The sequence below is a fragment of the Sinohyriopsis cumingii genome, chromosome 3, assembly GCF_028554795.1.
Source record: "Sinohyriopsis cumingii isolate HCF-2022 chromosome 3, ASM2855479v2, whole genome shotgun sequence".
Taxonomy (NCBI): Eukaryota; Metazoa; Mollusca; class Bivalvia; order Unionida; family Unionidae; genus Sinohyriopsis; species Sinohyriopsis cumingii.
Window position 1 is genome coordinate 86,127,552 of NC_142963.1, and position 21,813 is coordinate 86,149,364.

The 21,813-nt window shown below is 33.5% G+C and overlaps 1 protein-coding gene across 2 annotated transcripts in view; it reads right to left on the reverse strand.

Moving 5' to 3' along the window:
• Positions 1-1,603: 1,603 nt before the first annotated feature.
• Positions 1,604-21,813, reverse strand: part of LOC149803240 (3-phosphoinositide-dependent protein kinase 1-like) — a 52,064-nt gene continuing 31,854 nt past the window's right edge. For both annotated transcript variants that reach the window (XM_089952886.1, XM_089952885.1), the window contains 4 exons: positions 21,032-21,146; positions 18,669-18,766; positions 15,305-15,359; positions 1,604-11,242 (listed from right to left, as the gene is read on the reverse strand). In XM_089952886.1, the coding sequence (XP_089809012.1) occupies positions 11,144-11,242; positions 15,305-15,359; positions 18,669-18,766; positions 21,032-21,146 (367 nt within the window). In that variant the 3' untranslated portion in view covers positions 1,604-11,143. The remainder of the gene's footprint in view (positions 11,243-15,304; positions 15,360-18,668; positions 18,767-21,031; positions 21,147-21,813) is intronic.

The following is a 21,813-nucleotide window of genomic DNA, read 5'->3' on the forward strand; positions in this document are numbered from 1 at the left end:
TTTCCACATATAATAGATGTGTACCAAAAATGTAAAATGGTGAAAATTGCTGTTAAACATAACATACACTACATTGCTTAACAGTTCACAGGCAGGTCTATGCATATGCTGTCGACTAGGTAACAGGTGTTCTATTTATAGCGTGCTGCACTTTGTCACTAAGCTCTTTGAGGTAAAGGGTTAATGCAGCAGCAACATTTTTATATATACACAGAATGTTTCACGAATGTAAACTTTTTGCTCCACATCGGGAACAAGTTTTAATTGTAATAAACGCCCTTATAACAAAACTACAGTTACGACTTATCTCAGATGCTTGAATATTTTGCCTCCAACCTACTGCAGTCTATCCACAATAAACGCGTCCAGACAAAACGAGGCAACCAGATGATCAATCCATCAATTTAAATTCCCATATAGTAAACTGAGATCTCGGATTACTAAATTGTGATCTTAGATTACAAACAATTTGAAGTGTGTCCCTTCATGGCCTCCGTTCTGCTACTTCAGTTTATTTAAAAACTTTTAGCACTTTCAGCCTCATCCCCAGGGCATAGGTGCTATGAAATCCACTAGAAACTCTTGCCTAGAAACAATGCATATGCATACACAGCTTTCTCCAACCTTGTAAAGGTAAGCTAAATTAGGAGTTAAGATTGTTCATTATGTGTTCAAGTAAAATAACTTTACTCTTATATAAATGGACATTTGTGTACTCATTTCATTTGCGTACACCTATACATGCATTAGTTCTTGTAAAATAAATCTGATACTTGGGGTCCCTTTAATTTCAGACTGGGCCCATCCTGTATTCAAAGCAAGGTGCCCTTGTAAAGAAAGTCAAATCTAATTTGCCACAAAAAACCTTGAACTGATGAAATGCAGAAATCCATTATCAAAATGTTAATAGACTAGTACATTCTCAACAATTTATTCCCTTGTATGCCACTTGCCCTTATGAAGATTATCTACTTATATTTCTATCAAAAGCTGTAAACTTAGTGTACAAAGTGAACAATGTGACCTATGAATGGGGAAAAGATTGCCTGGGTTACCTATAATTTGTACCCACTGTGCTTTAACATACATGTGATTCTACCAGAGATATAACAAAATACCATTTTGGATATTTATGTGCATTAAAGAAACCAGCCCAAACAGGTCTGTTGGGTCCTGGAACTGTTCCAGCAGTAGTTACATTCAGTACAATGATGCATGGCTGAGTAAGGGCATTAAGGCTAGCATGTATACACAACATGCTGTTGGTTGATTACTTTATTGTTGTAATATGGAGAAATTATGCCAAATGTGGGATGGTTTTCTTTTTAGATAGTTCAATAAAGTCATCAAATGTGGCCCATGCTAGGTTCAGAGTCTTTGATTAAAAAATGGCTGTCCATTTGCAGAGGTGACATGAAAAGGAAAAGACAGACTAACTAAAGATCAATTTCAGCAGAAATACCTCAAGCCCTGAACCTGTTTCTCAAATAAATTTCTTTGAGCAATATAGCATAAAAAGAAATTTAGAAGGCAAGGCAAGGCTTGACAGAAAAGAGAAGATAAAATTTCCCCTAGCAGTGGAAGGAAAAAAATGCATCAGGAAACTGCTTTACTCTTTTATTACTGCATATTCAATTTTTATAATAATTATTAACCATCTACAGTTTAACAATAAACAAGCTACAATACCTGAAATGAGATTTAAAAAAAACAAATAATATCTAGGCTCAAGTGAGATGACATAACTAGTTTGCAAAAGAACTCACAAGACAGATGTATATTTTATTTACTTTTGTATTTGTTTTGTGACAGTTGAAGAATATGGTCCTGAAATCAATAAATATATTTAAACATTAACAACAGTTGTTCCATCGTAATTTAATTTCTGCAGTAATGACCATGAAAGTAATAATTTAAAAAATAATGATCATAAATGTTTTTAAGCTATTAATTTTTGGTAGCTACAGTGTCAACACTTCTAAAACTATATCACACTGTCCTACTTTAACCAAATCTCTGGAAACGTATGAATTAACAGAAAGTATACTACATACATATATATGACTCTTTAAATACCCTGAATTTAAATGACTGGGCAGATAAATTACATTCCTACTGCATAGTTACATTTGTTAAATAACACTCTAACCCACAGTACATTGTCACTGACATTTAATATAAAATGTACATTCATCAATGGGGTAGTGCATAAATGTACCATGATTTATGTATAATATTCCCTCACTAAAAAGGATCCCTCAGTATACCCTCCCATAATGATATAATGATGAATTCCAATTAAAGTACATGTCAATGTGGTCATGTAGGTGTATATACAGATCTCAAGTAAAAGAGCAATTGTTCTAAATTTGAATACTAACATAGTTAAATCAAAGTATATTCATTCTAGAGTAATGAAAATGAATGCTCTGTACTTAATATATCACAAAACTTGATTGCTGAGAACTTTTACAATGGTGGCTAGGTATTAATCTGGGTCAAGAAAAGAGGATGTCAAGTATAATTATTACTAATTCAGTGCCCCAGATCCACCAAAGCCTTAATCCATCCCATTTAATCAACTTATAAAATATTAAGTCAATTTACAAAATATTAAGTGTCTCTAAATTCAGCCTGTTGTATTCCAATGAATGTTATGCCTTGAATTCATGATAGATATAATAATGATTTGTAATAAAAGATTTTCTAATGAACTTAACCTGGCCAACTGGCAGATGGAGAACTGGAAAGCATGGAATATAAAATGGCATTTTATAGTGTAAGTATTATGGCTACCCAATACAGGCTTGAGACTTACAAACACAGAAAACTTTACGCAAACACTTAACCAAGATTTTCAAAAGACCCTAACTTAACCTCAGAGGCAGAAAAAGAGAAGAGATGTGTGTATATAAAACAATAGTGGTTACCAAGTCAACATGGGTTTGGGACTTAGGACCATATAGAAAAACTGGAACTGAAATCTTAAAGATTTTGAAATGACTTTGACCTTGGGGGCAGAGGAAGGGTAAGGGTATGTGGATATAAAAGAAAAGTAATTCTACAGTTAAAATAGGATAGTTATGCATCAGTTTGGGACCAAAAAAAATTTAAACAAAATCTTAATAATTTTCTATGCCACTGCCACCGGAATGAGTAAATCTTGAATCTCATCTATGTTAAAACGAGAAAAAACATTAACATCAGGAATTTTCTTATCATCTTCATCTTATAACAGATGATCCACTTATCTAATGCACACAAGTAATGTAATCGACAAAAACCCATTATCATAGATTAATAACTGACTCACAGAAAACAAAACACATGATCAACATTTAACAGGTAACTCCAGAAAACAAAATTCTCCTCAAACACAAATACTTAAAAAGAAAAAATACTTTGAAAAATGCAGTCCCACCTATTGATGTGGTCACTTCTATTTAGCAGGTATGTGAAGGCTAGGTACAGTAGGTTTCATTAAAGCATATTTCAGTTCAAGAACTGTGTACATAAATGTGTACTGCATATATGCTTGTCACCTGACTGACAGAAATACACTTTTACTCATTACAAAAATAAAAGTTCATGTCTGGTGGTGTTAATATATTTCTAAAATGATAATCTTTTTCAGCCTCATTGTTTTCCACATAATAGTTTATAACTGCTGACAGGTTTTCTCAAAAATCCTGCAACAGTAATTTTTTAAAATCAAAATCTTTGAAACAAAAAAATGATACTGTTATAGAATAAGAATCCTGCCATGATCTGCAGGTCGAGCCTACCCCCTGAGCTTTTGTTACTTTGGTCCTGTACACATCAAGATGCATTCACATACCAACCAACCTGGATCTGTGTAGTCGGGTTTATTAGCAAATTGGCCGCACACAAATTCTAGAATATTAATCTAGGGTGTGGATGTATGTATGGCTAGATGTATGAACATACACACAGACATCAAAATGATCATCTAACGCTTTATTCAAGGCAGGCTGTCAACAACAAAAAAATGAGTATTTAACTTTTATTCACCATTAAAGTTACGTTTCATTCTTATACTTCTATTCATCATACCTTAATAGAACTTATTTCGTTGGTAATTAAACAGATGAATTAAATTTAGATTAAAGCTGCAGAATAAAAACAGACCTTGTTTAGAGACTATTTTTTGAACTGCCTGAGAATCAAGGATCATTTCCATTGCATCCTGAATAAAAAGTGGAAGGTCACAGCTCTCTATCCCAATGCAATGTTGAATCAGAAGATTTTTAAAATTTTGAAGTTCTGAGACTAAATGTTGTGAAGATGATACATATAGTCTTTCTGCCTTGTATTACATTGGAGTGAATTTATTTTCATGTTAAATTTGTTGAATGCCTTGTATTACATTGGAGTAAATTTATTTTCATGTTAAATTTGTTGACTGCCTTGTATTACACTGGAGTGAATTTATTTTCATGTTAAATTTGTTGACTGTTTGATACAGTGCAGATAATTTACTTTATATCCCACATGATAATACCCGAGGTGGTTAAATATATTTGTCAAAAAGAAGAAGGAGGTTACTTGTAATACTGATAGAATCCTTCACATTTATTGGTGTAGGAATGGACAATTCTACAAAGGAAATAAGTCTCAGTCAGATTCAAGGCTCTGCCCAGTGTCTAATAAAAATTTTTGATCCTAAGGGTCGGAATTTTTCTCTCCAACAATGATGAACAACGAGGAATTATTTTTCTTATTTTTGAGAACAAAACAAAATAAGGTCTGAAATTAAAACAGCATAGTCTGAACACTGGTACAACTTTAAAACAGTGAAACACCCAATAAAATATCATCAACTTCAGACAGGCTATAAAATCTAGGTTTACACATATAAAATGGTCGAGACCATTGAGGTAATGACAATACACAGCATCCAAATTGTGCAATAAATATAGCTTACACAATGATACAAATGTGACAAGGTTAATAAATCAAGTCTATTCTTATTCTTAAGATTAAATACATGAGACAAAATATTATGATATAGTCCTTGTTCAACTTGATATTAAATGGACTGTTTTTTTATAAATATAAATGATAATGACATTGGATTATAAACAAAAGGACTAAATGGGCCTGATATCAATCACCTAGCGTATACAATGTAGCAGCTAACCATTTTACAAGGCAGGTTTATGTAGCAATATAAGACATCAAACTAGGTAAACTATCTGCCAAACTTTATATCATGCTGATTTGACTTTACTATAACCATACATAAAACTGGTCTAATGATAATGGCATTATTAATATGCACAATCTTGGGCTCATAATCAAATTCATTCAGGATCTTGATATGTAGCCATGTATCAAGTTGTATAGAAATTGGAAGCAAAATACTGTTGCTAGATCTAGGAAGGTAACAAGCTCAGTTTACCACATGCAAGGTATCTCATGAACATAGCCTATACAGTGTGACCCTGCTATAACATCGTGGTTGGGGGTCCACAGGACCTGACCATGTTATGGACTGAACCGTATTATAACCAATCCAGTCAGCTTAAGAAAATGAAGCATTTATGGCTGGGGTGAGTCATAAAAGTGGGTGCAAAAATACATGCCTTTGATTAAATGAAGATAAACTAGCCTGAACAACACATGTATATTGACAACTTATATTTGTGCAGGACAATCCATAATCCATTAAGTATTGTACATGTATATAAGAAATCCATGAATTTGAGTACAGATCACATTATAAAATTCATGTACAACTCACATCCCATTAGAAAACACAACTACCACACATATAAAAAAAACTGGCAGTCTTCATTTTGATCTGTATCCGATTTTTGCTAAACAATTCACTACAACTGTCGCAAATAGCACGTGGCTATAGTTTTTTTTTACATGCTACATGTACTTAAATTGGCCTATCAACTTGCTGATGCTATCAAGGAGATGAGGCTATTCATAAGGAAATGAAAACGTGAATAAATTAAAAAGTTTAACAAACATATTTGCATGATACCCCATCTTCAATTAACTTGATGGCCACATATCTAATGTTTCAAAAGAATGGAAATTGTGATTTATGTTGCTGTTGGTAGCAACCGAAAGCATAATAATTTTCCTGCAAAGCTGAAACTTTCACAGCACAATAAATGTGTTCCAGTCACTTTGGAAAATGCAACAATCCATCAGATTCCATTGCCTGCATTTAAATTTGGTGCAGGCTTCCTCAGATGTTTTTTGGTTTTTTTTAGTTGGCTTTCTCTGATTCAAGATGCATGTGTTACTGCTAAAGGACAGCTTTGGAGGACCAAACAGATTGTGACAGCAACATCAAATAACTGTAGAACAATGATTGAGACAGATTTTTTCATTTGCTTAGTATTTGTACAGAATGATTGGTGCTTCAGAGGTAATCAGTTTCTCGGAAGTTTCAGCAAAACTTTTTTCTGTGTACATTTTAAAAACAAAAGTTTGGTTGGTTGTAGCAGTTACTGTTCCTGCCTTCAAAGTTAGTTGATTGTAGCTAGTCCTGGTAGCATGACAATTGGATAGACCAACAAGCAGATCTTTGCTTTTTTTTGCTTGTTGTTTTGTTGTGTTGACCATTTCTGGTAGTGGAGTAATGCTGCCTTCCATGCATGCTTCAAAAAATTTAAAATATAGGCCAACAGGTGTTCTGTTTTAACGGGGATTACTAAAGAAAATGAGTGTTCTCAAGGATTTAATTCTGAGTGAAAAGAAGAATTTTACTTACTATCCATAAACAAAGGTCAGTCTAAATAAATATATTAATTACTAGTGAGTGGCTGATAGTCCGGCACTATTTTGTCTAATTGATCCATTATGAGATAGTGCTCATCCGGTTGATCTCTGCTACCAGAAGCGTAAACCCTACCCCCAAAAAGATCTCACAGTATACAGTACTCAGGCCAGATGTGAGAATTAGCAAATTATGATATAACAATGCTCTGTTAAGATGGTTTGTCAGTATGAACAAAGAATTTCTTTATCTAAAAAAAACCCCCAAAAAATTCCAGTGCATTTTATATCAAGTTTGTGGCTTCCTTTCCTTAATTACTCCAAACCCACGGTTGTATATACAAGTTGAAATGGCCAACAATGTTAGAAAAAACCCTCGCAAGATGGTATATTTGGTCGCTATAAGGAAAATAAATTGCAATTTGCAATAATGGCAGAGCCAGCATGATCCCTGAATAAACATTTTATATGTTATTGTTTTTATTTTTAAGAATTCATACACGATCTCTTCCACAAAAGGATAATAAACATTTTGTGTGTTACTTTTTGTACTTTTAAGAAAGAAAAGAAAAAAATTTGTGTATGAGAAAAATACATGCACATGAAATTTCAAGAGCCACACCAAAATCATGTTATATCCAAATTCGTGTTATAATGGATCATGCTACTGCAGAGTCACACTATATTTGAAGTCTGATTAAAAAAATATACTTAAAATATATAGCCTCAAGAGTGGCAACAAACTCAGCCAATCAGATGCATGATCACTTTATTAATATGCATGGATCCTGCTTACTTTTAATATTACTAAGATCTAGATGATATAAGCGTATTTCAATTTTCATCAAAACTGGATTAGATTTATGACTTTTCGAGTTAATCACCTCATTTATAAGCTGAAACTTGCTCATAAATGAAATTGTTCAAGATCTTGGTGATCTAAGCAAAATAATCTATGTATGATGAGAATCAGAACAGAAATATGGCTTCAAGAGTGGTCACAAGCTCAGCCAGTCAGATGCAAGATTATCTCATCAATATCCAACATCATTAATATCCATTACTGTCCAACGTCTTGATGATACAAGTCCACATTTCAAGTATAATCAAAATCAGACCAGAAATATGGCTTCATGGAAGGGAACAAGCTTAGCAAATGAGGGATCATAGCCAGTTATCTTCTTTTAAACTGATAGGTGGCAGCATAGAACAAAGCAGTCCAAGATTATTTATGGTATATAATTCCTGATCAACAAAGACGTAATAAAAAGACAGCATCTTCATCTTGCTTTACAAAATGTCTCAATTGGATGGATTATGGACGTTATCATTGGTGAAAGAGGATTTAAAAAAGGCGAAGAGCAAAGTTATCTGGGAAAAAAGGAGTTAATCGATAGATAAGTAAATATTAGGCATAATTGGTGATATTGTAGTCTCAAATGGAAAATTAAATTTTCTTGTATCTGCATAAAATAAAATACTCATTTTCACATAATTTACTCCGTGATTATTTTTTGAAATTATTTTTCAACATATTCATATCCTTAAAATCATATAAATAATGGAAGATTCAGTAATTTATTCTTAATAATTCTTTAAACAGTTACTTGGTGGGGTAATTTAGTAAAAATGTTCAACTTCCTTAAAAACTATCTTGGCTGTTTAGTTTAGAAATATACAAGATTCTTGTTGAATATTTTTTTACATTAAAAATATATACTATATATTATTATGGTAATATCATATCGGCATTATATGCAACTGTAAATGTTCTTTTTCTTGTCAGGCTGGAGGTCTATGACAAGAAGTTTTTCAAAGATATTGTCCTAGACAAGTATTTTTTAAGTCATATACATGAATAAAGTTTGCTAGGTTACTGCTGCTCATCTCCAGAGAATAATGTTTGGTTAAAAGAGAGTATTATTATGACTATACTTCTTATTTAAATTGGGTTTAGTTTGATATTAAGCCATAGATTGGTAAGACAGAGAGAGAGGATGTACAGGTGTGTGTGTTTTTGTGTGTGTGTGTGTATGTGCAATGATATATGTCAGAAATGCAAGAAGTGAAATGATCTATTTTCATTTTATTCAGAGAACCTATACTGAAAATATTACTTTGAAGAAAAAAAGGAGAGAATTATCATGGTCTAAATAAAGCTGTATTGTTCTTGGTTCTTCAGTTCTGCAATGACAGTTTGCAATAAGATTTCGAACATTACATTAGATTTTGTCGCAATAAAACATATGGTGTAAAATTTTAAAAGGGAATTGTTTCCGATTATCACACACACACATATGGCCCTTTTTTAATCAGTTATTTATACAAGTCCTGGCCCTTTCATAGAGGTAATTATTATAAATTCATACCAAATCTAACTACTTTGTGACCATATAATTTACCTTTGTTTGTCAGATAAAGGCAATTATTTTCTGTTCATTTAAAGTTTATGAAACTGTTCTTACAGTTGTTTTGAATAAACTGTCTTATAATGAATGATCAAAAATAATAAGACAAGAAGTTGTCTATTTTGTATTTACTTATTAAGTTCTTTCTTCCATGTACTTAACTATAAAATGCAGTGTTCCATTTGTTGTTGTTGTTGTTTTTTGGGGCTTAACGCCATTTTTCAGCACACGATAGGCTATACATGGCGGCCAGTATTAATGGTGGAGGAAGAACCCGGGAAAACCCCGGAAAGAACCACCGACCCACGAGAAGCTACTGGCAAGCTTTCTCACATACCCACATTGGCTGAATCCTGTTCCATTTGTAACTATTGTTTAAGAGATTTTCGTTAGGTCACACTAATCTGGTGGTTCAATTAAAGCCACACTAATCAGTGGATAAGAAAATGAAATAAATAGCATTAAGATTTTATATATAATAGGTTGGCACTAAAGGTTTCAACATAAGGAGACCAAAAGTGGTAAGATATATTATTTAAATTAAACAGAAAAATAAGACAAATGTTGATTTGAGTGTCTTGTAGTGCTAATATAGTAATTATATTTCGACATACCTAAAAATGAAATAAGACAATATTAGTTTTTGGCAATATAAGTATTATTGTAGTTTTGACAATTATTTATCAACTTGATTAATCAACAACTCCGAGGATCATCTGTGGCTCCACCTGCTTGAAAGATAACTGGCCATGATCCCTCATTCGATGAAGATCACCTCTTGATTATATATGGATCTTGCTCATTACTGAACTCATCAAAAATCTTGATGATATAAACATATCTTCCAAATCTGACCAAAATAAGATAAAAAATATTGTTTCTAGATTATTTCAGAAAATCAGGTCCATGATCACCCAATAAGCAAGGATCTCATTAATAATGACGTCATTCAAGGTTTTTGATGATATAACCCAATATTCAAAGTTTGACTGAAATCTGATCAGAAACACAGACTCCAGGATGGTAATAAGCAATTGTTGACAGACAGATGCATGATTTATAACAAAAGATGCACAGTTGACATGGGACCATACCATAAGCTCACTTAGCCTTAAGGTCAGATGAATGTGTACACGGTAGTTAGGTTGATATACACGACTTCATGTCTGTGGGACATTAACTTCAACAGTAGCATTTTTTAAATTGTAAATGTGTTGCAATTTATATTTATTTGATTACTGTGAAAGAATACTCCAGTAATGATTGAAATTTGGGAGGTTTTGCCAGGGTGTGTGCACAATGATCAGCATATAAAGGTCATGCAATGAAAACACAGCAGTCACATGATTAAAGAAATATTCTCCTTTGTTGTTGTACTATCCTAATGAAATATTAGCCAAAATTTTGTAAACATGAGGGTTGCTGTATGGCCTTACCATCAGATGCATCTGATCTCCAAACCCAAATAGCAAAACCTACTCCCCATCGAATATCTCCAATATCACAGTATCTTTGATAATAATTCCAAATGAGTTTTGTACATGTCGGACACTTATGTTACTTGCATTCATTAATGTTTTCAGCATGAATCACTAAATATATCCATTAAATTCCAAATGACTAACAAGGGTTCAGCTAAATGGTAATGGCAATATTATGGTATCACTTTAAGCTATTGTGCATGATTGAAACCCTATCACACCAAGGTACAAACTTTAGGCATCAGGTACAGCAAATTGAATATAGCCACTGATGTTAAAGTTACATGACCTTCAATAACATTAACAAGACTTTTAATGGTGCCGATGCTGCCAGCAGCTAAAATGGGATACCAAAGTTTTACATTCCAAGGCAAATGTTTTTCTGTGATAAAAGATCCTCCAAAAGCCTAAGGTGTAGCGACTGGAAATGTCCCTCAGGTTTTGCTTTTGTAGAGAGATGAAGACAACCAGCTGCCTGTTGTCTGCCTGGAGAGTCTACTTCTTTGAGTAATACCGCTGCCACACTTCCTCTATCTTTTCCACCCAATCTGGAGCATGTGATTGTGGATCTTCTAAATAGTAGGTCCTATTTGGCTGAAAAAGTAGGAAAAATGTGGATAATATGCATATATGCTTAATTCTTTTTAAAATAATGAAGACTGTATGAGCTTATTTATATATGTGTTAATTCAATAACCCCTGGTGACTCGTTTACGCGTCAAGATGTAGTAGCCTACTTCCAAGCTCTGTAGCGACAAGGTCATTTAGGATACACTAAAGTGGGTGGTATTATAGAAAGGCAGATAGATGTAGCTCTACAATGATACCAAATAATCTGGACTTTCTTGTTGCACTACAAAATATAGAGGGAAAAAGTTAATTTTATAAACCCGATTTTTTTCCACCAAAAATTCACCTGTGGTCAAAACCGGATTTTGTGTTCAGATTTTAGACTTTTTGGCCTCAAATCTAAGGCAGACCATATGAACTGCACATTGACAGGCAAACCTTTGCAAAAAGTATGATAAGATGAATGTCTGGAAGAAAAATTGTCTGGATAAGAAGAAGAAGAAAAAAAAGAAAAGAACTTTTACCCTTCAGGTCTTGCACGAGTGAAATAACCAATGAAAAACAACATTTCTAACACAACTAAACATTAGGTTAACTGGAAATCTCTTGAAAGTCGATTTATTAGGATGCATTCAGAAATAGCCCACAAAATGTGTTTCCTACTTGCATTTCAGGCGAAAATGACAAAAACCTCCAGGGGTTAATGAGTTAATGGGTGCATTTTGATGATGTCACCAAATATGAATATTCATCGCATATTTAATCACTTGTGCATGAACATTACACATAAATTACAAAATCAGCCATTCCTTCATGATTTGCAAGAAATTTCCAAAACCCTTAACTCATTAACCCCTGGTGACAATTACATGTCAGGAGGTAGCAGCCTACTTCCGAGCTCTGTAGCGTCAAAGTCATTTAAGATAACTAAAGTGGGTGGTATTATAGAAAGATAGATGTAGTTCTACAATGATACCAAATTATCTGGACTTTCTAGTTGCACTACAAAATATACAGGGAAAAATGTAAAAAATTTTATCTGATTTTTTTTTCTCCACCAAAAATTTGCCTGTGATCAGAATCCAATTTTGTGTCTGGATTTTAGACTTTTTGGCCTCAGATCTAAGGCCGACTGGTCTGAACTGCACACAGACAGGCGAACATTTTCAAAAAGCAGAAAAATATGAGCTTTTGGAATAAAAAGTGGTTTGGATATGAAAAGGATGGGTCTGTTAAGCAAAAGAAAAGAAAAAAGAAAAGAAACTCCAACTTTTATCCTTCTGCTCATGCGAGAGCAAAATAACCAATGAAAAACAACGTTCCTAATACAACTAGGCATTAGGTTAACTGGAAATCTCTTGGAAGTTGATGTATTAGGATGTATTCAGAAATACCCCCAAAAATGTCTTCCCTACTTGCATTTCAGGCAAAGATGACAAAAACCTCCAGGGGTTAATGAGTTAATTGACAGTGGAACTTGCAACAACTTTACTGTATGCCAATGTGGAACTTGCAACTAATGAACAGTATATTTGGGTGGAGTTGCAGCAACTGTACAGTATGCATGGGTGGAACTTTTAACCAACGCACAGTATGGCAGAGTGGAACTTGCAACAAATGCAAAGTATGCTAAAGAGGAACTTGTAACCACTTCAGATTATGTCAGAGAGGAACTTTAAACAAATGCACAGTATGCCAGAATGGAACCTACACAGTATATCAGAGTATACTGTTCAATCATTTTTTTGTGGGTATGAAGTTTCATGGTACACCTCTCCCTCGATAACTTGCACACAATGGGGTCCACAAACATAGACCGCACTATAAGCGAGGCGCGGGTTACCGAGGTACCTCCAAAAATTGAAAAAAATCAGTTTGATATCGAGAAAATTGTAGGGTGGGGTGGGGGGTGGCATTAGGGAACTGGGCTGTTTAATGACTGAAGCCTCATTTTACAATCACGTTGTTAATAATTTTTAATAATGCGCTTTTTCAAATGATGTTGTTCGTTATTATGTTTAAATAACATTTTTTTCTCTCAAAATATCCAACATATGAAAGATCGTTCCAACTGGTCTGAACAACCATCACGTGTACGCGAAAAATCTGTGTATTACGTCAATGCTATTGTTTTCTTGATGAGTCTGGTTCCCATAGTGGTATTTAATAGTATCTTGCCAAATTGGTAGTCCACAATTTGGGAACTAGACTACCTGTTGATACACCACCAAACAAGATTCCTTTTTTTTTCAAAAACACGCAACATTTATTTCGTGACACGTCTATGTCGAAACTCAATTAATGTCCTGATTTCATTGGAAGTAATAATGAAATTTCTTGTCATCCCTGAGGATATCTCTAAATGCCAGTTCAAGAATTCTCTGAAACTTGCTTGCCCACAATGGTCCGTATCTGTGAAATTAAGCTCTTTATTTTATGAAGTATTCTTTTCCCTTTGCTGTCTTGTTATCTTTGATCACAGTTATGAAAGAGTTGGTTAATTTAAGGTAGTTTCTGTTACATACACAATAATTATTATTATTATTACAGTGTTCAATCGATCAAATGAAGTGAGTTCACACGACATATGACCGAGGCAGCTAGATTTTAAGTTAGTCTGATTTTTGTGCCTTTTAACTTTTATTTTATTCCACCTGTTTTTTTTTATTCAAAAGACATAATTAACGTGATAATATAAAGGAGGCCAGCTTTTAAATCAGTGCAACAATACAACAAATACTTCCACAAGTCAGTTATCAAAACATGGTCAGCACTTAATTAGGTTCTCAGAGAAACGCTTGCGGACATAGCTGTTACGGTAGATCGACGCATTTTACGTTTAATTACAAGAGGAGACATTGCACTTATGACAATTACACTTATAAGGAACTAAAAGATGGAACTAGAACACAAATTTCAATTGATAAAAAAATTATTTAATTTGTATTTATTTATTAAAGTACTGCCTCCACTCGGCATAAGTGACATTTTCATTGATCAAAATTTCCTTACATATCGTTAATTGTGGTGTACTAAGAATGTCATTTGGAAAGAAAATGTAAAAAATTGTAGGATTTATTTTTAAATTTGATATTTCATAGTGTTGATTAAAATTTCCAGGTCCTATCTACCGTTTTCAACGATGAAATGAGCGATACATCAAAGTTTCCGTTACCAATTTTGATTGAGATTTTCTTCAAGTTCAACAAATAGGGATCAATTTTTGGGGTATTTTCGGGTTTAAAAAATGGGATCCACGCCTTACACCACGTTATAAGCAGGTTCACGAGTTATCAGGGCGCGAGTTATCGAGGGAGTGGTGTATTGTGAAGGAAAACAATGTCATATTTAAATTAAGGGACTAAAGAAAGGTTTTGTTGTTGTCCCCAATGAAGTGCTATTCTGTCTCTCAATGTGTGGTTTGTGGAAACCATGCAATCCACAAAAATCAATAAAAATGACAAAATATGAAATATAATTACAAAACAACAACAATGAAAGAAACATGATCAACTGTCAGAAGTACCGAATTTATCCTTGCCAAAGGCATAACATCACTGTGTTCCTGCAGTGGCATAACATGTGAGAATAACACATGAGCTGATGGTAGTAGCAATAAATATTTTTCAGAAACTTTACAATTGAATTTTTTGATCTACATTATTAAATTATCCAAATGGAACTTCTGATCAACATTTCCTTACAATTAAGCACCACACTAACCAGTTTTGACCAATGACTATCTCTGTAGTCATCACTTTCCATGCTTTTCGATCTACATTTCAAACATCCACGTAACCACATGTAATGTTTCATGTATCAGACAGAACTCTTAGAGTTACTACTTTACTGAAAAGGACTTGTTTGAAAATGGTGACAATATTCTGATCTCCAGTTTATACTTATTTATCCACAAAATGTAAACAGTGCATTCATGAGAAATACACTTCTTTTATTTGTTTCTTAGGGGGGTGGAGGGTGAAGGAAATATGATAGCATAGCATGACAATGTACTGCAAACTTTTCTGATGATTCAACATAACTCTTTATATCTTACAATGGATGAAGGATATTGCATGCACTTACTGTGTGAATAAAGAAAATCTTGAAGTTCTTTCGTTCTGGTCGTAACTCTTTCGACCTGAAAAATCAAACATAATACTGATATGCATTGATGGATGAATATGGCTATTATTCAACAATGTTACAAATTAAATCCAAGATTGTACACACTTTTTATGTCTTGCAAACATTTATTGCTCCTACCAGATTTATATATTTTCAGCCTAAACTGAAGATTCTTAACAAATTCAGGACAAATCTTGAAAACTGATTATAACAGACCAAGTATGTGTGCGTGACTTGGATTTTTAACGTAGCTTTAATAATTTTTCAGTCCTATTGCTACAATGTCTGCAGTGTGGCAGTTTATAGTGATGTCTAGCACTGGGGCATCATGCCGCAGACATGTAGCATGATGTCCCACTCAGTCACATTATCCTGACACCAGGCTGACCAGTCCTAACACTAACCTCTTAATGCTGCTGTTAGTACCATTTTTATAAGTCTTTGGTATGACTGGGCCGGGGATCTAACCCATGACCTTCTGCATTTGAGGCAGATGCTCTAACCACTAGGCCACCGGAGCGGTTCAACAGACCAAGTAAAGACCATAAATTAAAATGTAGCTAAATTACATTTTGGAACCAGGAGTATTACTGACCCTATTGAAAGCTTATATGCCATCACAAGCCACCAATAGATCTCAACTAAAAAACTGTGCCCTTAGAGACTCTGAAAACCCTCCCTGTCCCTTTCTTATAACATGGTGTTAGTAAAAATGCTGAAGAACTGCCAGGAAAGCAATATACATGAATGGTACCATATATACATGTGTATAGGTTGGATCCAACTGCAAATCAGTTTGTTCTACTAAGAAGCTGAACAAACTGCATAGATCCAGATCTATTGGTGCAATCTGTGACAGCAATTCTGAGTCCATGAAGTCTGCATTTAGATCAGACTTATAAGTGAGTATATACAGTAATTTTGAGATGACAGCGATAATTATAAACAGGGTTAGAAGTGACACTGAATGTTAAAATTTAGGTTATTTTTAGGGTTTTTTCCCAACATTTGAAAATATTTTTGTGGTTTAAGACACAGTTACAAGATTATCCCCATGGTGAACATAACATTTATTACAAATCTGAAAAAGGTTTGAGTTGTTCCTAAATATTAAGAAATAATTAAATTGACCAGATGTCTTTAATTTGTACAGTTCATGCATTTTCTAGATTGCTAGGCTAACCCAACAAAAAAACTGTTAAAAAAGCAATTTTTCTTGGTCTGGGAAGAGCTGTGCACCATTTTTCAAAGTGTGTAGATTTTTATTATTTGCTTACATTTCCTTCAGTTTTTTTAAAGGCTTTTTTTTAGATTTCTAAGTTCAAATGAAATGTTAGGTTTTAAATGGTTTTCAATGTCAACTTCTCTGTATAAATGAATAAGGTATAGTATAAATAACAGCAGCATGCTGCCCAGTACCATTAAAATGAATGTACGTAGATCATTTGTGAAGAATATCATTGCTCTGGTGGCCTAGTGGTTAGAGCATCTGCCTCGGATGCAGGAGGTCGTGGGTTCAATCCCCAGCCAAGTCATATCAAAGACTTATAAAAATGGTACTAACAGCTGCCTCGCTTAGCACTCAGCATTAAGAGGTTAGTATTAGGACTGGTTGGCCTGGTGTCAGGATAATGTGACTGGGTGGGACATCATGCTACATGTTTGCAACATGATGCCCCAGTGCTAGACATCACTATAAACTGCAAAACTCCAGCAATCGTAGTGATATGACTGAAAAATTGTCAAAGCTACATTAAAAATCCAAATCACACACACACACACACACACACACACACAGAACTGGAAAACATTAAATTGCATCAGGATACTGTTACAACTCTATGGTCTTGAACTAAAAAATAGCAATAACCAACAAGTTTTGTAAAATGTAACAAATAATTTATTTCCCAGAATACAAAATGAAAATTAAAAAAATCTTACAGGATTATGAATTAAATCCCAAACAGTCATAAAGTTTTTAAGTTCCAATACTGAATGTTTTGATGCGCCTGTAGTCTCGAATATACTAAGGTTTCAGTAGCCTAGTTTGTGGCGATGAACTAAGAGTCTTTTGAGGTATCACAATAATATAATCCAAAAATGTTTTTGTCTAAATTCACCATAATTTCATATTAATGTTTCAGTCCAAGATTATTGATGAGCACTTTGTATTTCCAGTGAATAATAATTTGAATAAATAATTTCAAACTGAAATACTGAACAGAACAATATGATTGATTCTGCTACAAGATGCCAAAGCAAGAATGAGTAATTTCTCAAGTAAGCAGCATTATATAAAAAGCTCAAACACAAAAATAGAACCAGGATGTGGGTCCAAAGCCCATTTCTAGAAAATTCTAAGTTGTTAACAAGACAGAATCTGTTAAAAAAATTATAACCAAGAACATGGTAAACATCAGGCAGACCAGGTTATTCCACTGGGGAATTCCAATGTCTCAGACTCAGATTAAGATAAACATGTTTACATTAATAATGATCTAAATCCACACTCACAGAGAAAATGTTAAGTACGTATTATGTTTTATTATTATTACCAAAATGAATGGCCTAAGTCACGTACACAATGAACTTGATTTTGGACAAGGTCAATTACAAATTACAATTATACATAGCACAAAATAATAAAAACAATTAATGGAAACAACACAAATTAAATATACATAATATATTGAACGGTGCTAAGCTGGGAGCATGGCTATAGTATGTGACACACAATGTATACATGAAATATAAAATATCAAAATATCTTCAGTGGTTCAAAAGTTATACTCTAGACAAGGATATACATCACAGTCTTACATCTTCACTTGCCAGGACATTAATCTTTACAAAAAAAGTGCAGAAAATAGAGCAAGAGTGCCAGGAACTGTATGCTGAGACCATGACTGAAACATTACTGTAAAGAAAATGCAACCTTGACACCAAGATTATAGGTTGAGAAGAAAGCATGCTGTAGAATGAATTGTCTTAGCTTCATAATGAGTCAAGTCTATGATGAGAATTTATGAATGGGTTTCAGAAATGTATATTAATAAAAAATTTCAACCCCTCCAAAAAATACTGATGATACTGTCACTGCCACCACTGATGAAAAAATGACTGCTACCCTTTTGCTTCCAACTAATGTGGGCTTGATAAAAAGCCTTTCTACTCAGTACAAAATTTTAGGCAATTCTTTCAACTGTTGGATAATTTTGTGCAATTGGGAAAATACAACCCCTCTGGAATGTCTCATTCATGCAAAGCATTATTTATTCACAATCACAATTTACTAGAATACATTAAGGGTGTGCTGTCTTACCAGGGAATTTGTCCCTTTAAGACTTTGTGTGAGGGGTCAACGTAATACAGGTGTGGTCCCTCTGTTAGCAGCAGCATCCGTCTTCTGGCAAATAAACCCTAATAAAGAGCACATGAGAAAGGAAATTATCATAACCCAGAATGCACAAGGAAACAGCAATTAATATTCTTAATTAATCAGTCCATTTTGTAAAGTCTAAAATGAGATCATGAGTTTCAACTATGGCAACACTGTAACTGTCAAGTACGTGAGAAAGTTTAGTGACTGAAATTTCAGTTTTAATTAATTATATTGTGAACAAACATTCATTACTGTGAATCTATATATGTTACCATGTATATTCAATATCAACATTTGAGTAAAGGCTGAGAGATTTGCTTTCTAATCCTAACAATGGAATACTTTCTAACATTATGTCACCTACTGTGAATTCTTAGGGTTAAATAACCCCTGTGCTGTGTATCAATATGTATCATGATATTGAAACTAAAATATCTTATATAATCAATAAACATATCAACTTGAGGTCTTGTAATATTTAGAAAGATTTTTAATGGTAGAGTGGTGCTGTTTCAGATCAGTCCATATACCGGCTGTTTTTTTAATATGCAAACAGACCTAGACTTTTCTGTTCATATGCCCCTCTCATTCTTGATAAGATAATAAAATAGTTCCAAACTGATTATCCTGCTCCTTCTAATTTAACCATTTTGTCCATTTCAAGCTGCTTCATATAAATGGATGCCGGGCTCATCATAGTCACCATGTCCATAGTTCTGAATTGGTTTAAAAATATGCCTTGTTATCAATTTTATGTCTTTGTTTAAATCTGGAAGGCACTACAATGTAATCTTAAATGCAGAAGAAATAATGCAATTTCTTCATGCAAGGAAATCTTTTTTATCTAGAATTGGTCTGGGTCAAGAAGAAAAGATGACTAACAACCAAATCACTCACCCTGCACATGCAAAACAGCTGCTATGACCATATGCATTTGTTTTTGTCACTGAAACTGGAAAACTATTGACAACACCCACTCCCCTTCAACAAATTAACACAAGGTGGCTATCTTGCATGGTTTGAAATCTTACCTGTAGCAGATTTTGCGCTAATTTGTTTTACTCCAGTGGCACATTCAGTCACTGATAACACATATCAATGTAAAAGACTTGATTTACATACTTGACTATTTACGAGTCATTTTTGCAAGAAGATTTTCAGTTGATTGTTATCTACTTGTATTGAGCTTGGATGCCAACACTTCTGGAGTGTCAAACAAAAAATAAGCTTCATTCATGTGTGACTGGTGATTAATGTTTACTGGAACAAATTATAACCACTTATCAAAATTGAATGAATGAATATTCCACTGTGTGACACACCAGATGTATAGGTAATGTGGGATATGATACAAAGCAACAGAGAAACTTCAAGTGAAAAGGCTATTAGTAAAGTACTTAAATCATATATTGATAATACCTATGTACTCAAGTTAATTAACATATCACCATATGACATTCAAACCTAACATGTGCAGATACTTACAGACTACCCATTAATACTAACACTAGCAAAGGTGTGAGATTCATGTGGTTTACAGGTGTACTGGCATCTTGTTTGGCATTCTGGATTGCCACTATTTATCATTTACAAATTTTAAATGCCACAACTTCAACAATTCTCAACCATTTTCATTTCAGTCTAAGCTTAAATATTAACACATATTCAAAGAGTATAAGTATCAATACAAAATACTTTGCTTTTATACAATGTGCTACACTAATGAATAGGATGTAGTTATCTCTGCTCTCATAGATATAATAATGAAAATTCTGGATGGGCTTTTTCCTACAATCCCAGGAATGTGTGCCCTTCCACTGTTCACTGATAGTGGAACAGATTCTCATCAAGTTTCTTGATTTCAAGTCAAACAAAAGTATTCTGACACAAACTGATTAAAGAAACTGTACAAGAATGTGATACCAGAGACAATCTTGGAATTTTTAAAGGAATCTGGTTTTTGCAAGAAGTTTTATTCATGTAAGGATTTTAAATCTGTTACTTTTCTCTGTTATTCTGGATACACTTTATAGAATTTGAAACAGCTTTATGTCTTTTGTTTTATATTTTATCTTGTTGTTCTTCATTATATATTTGTCTGGAAAGCTTTATTGTCCTGATATTTCATGCAATTCATTTTTACAGTTCTTGAACTTGACCTTTTGAGGGCACCACATAGCCAATTTTGAGCTGAGGTTGAGTAAAACATCACTACATACATCATACCATCCTCCATACACCCAACTGTAAGATGAAGAAACAGTATTGAATGTATACATATACAATTAGTCCTGTTGTCTTACCTTTCTTTTGTCAATTAATCCCTGCTTTAGTATCAAGTTGCCTTCCACAAACTTGTGGTATTCATTCTTTTGTGCTTGTTCTTCTAATCGCCTCTTCCTTTCATCATCTGTGATTCTGTCAATGTGTAGAGTAAGTTTTAAGTAGAAAATAACCTAATTGTCAAGTTCTTTTCTTTCAATGCATTTTGTCATAAATTTAATAGAGCAATTAAAATACAATGGCTTGATTTTGATCTTTAACAGTACCACATTACATCCGATAATGAAAAATATGGCACTGAACAAGATACATTTTTCCTCATGACTTTTAGGTCTCCCCACTTGCTTATTGTTATCTGTGGACTCTTTTCTCTGGAATCTTTTCCGATAATTCCAAATTGCATATTTTGATATTCCAGTAATAATTTGAAATATATTTCTAAATGGTTTCTTAAATTAATTATCATCAACTTTGATTGTCTGTCAACACCTTACTGTGAAGCACCATGTGAAATGCTTATGTTACCAAAATAGCGCTCACTATAAATTTACAATTTCAAACTGCAGTTGATATGTTCATTAGTGGACACAGCTAAAATCAAACTTACCGAACAATTCTTATCTATTCAGTGGCCATTTTAAAAATATTTTAGTAAATATGTGGGCTTTTCTTACTTTAGTGGCAACTCACTTTTGATCTGATACTGTATGTATCATCACTGATGTAACTGGTAAATTTTTTGGCTTCTAAAGAATTTATTGGTTTCTGAAAAATGTATTCAGTACACCTAAATGTGGTATAA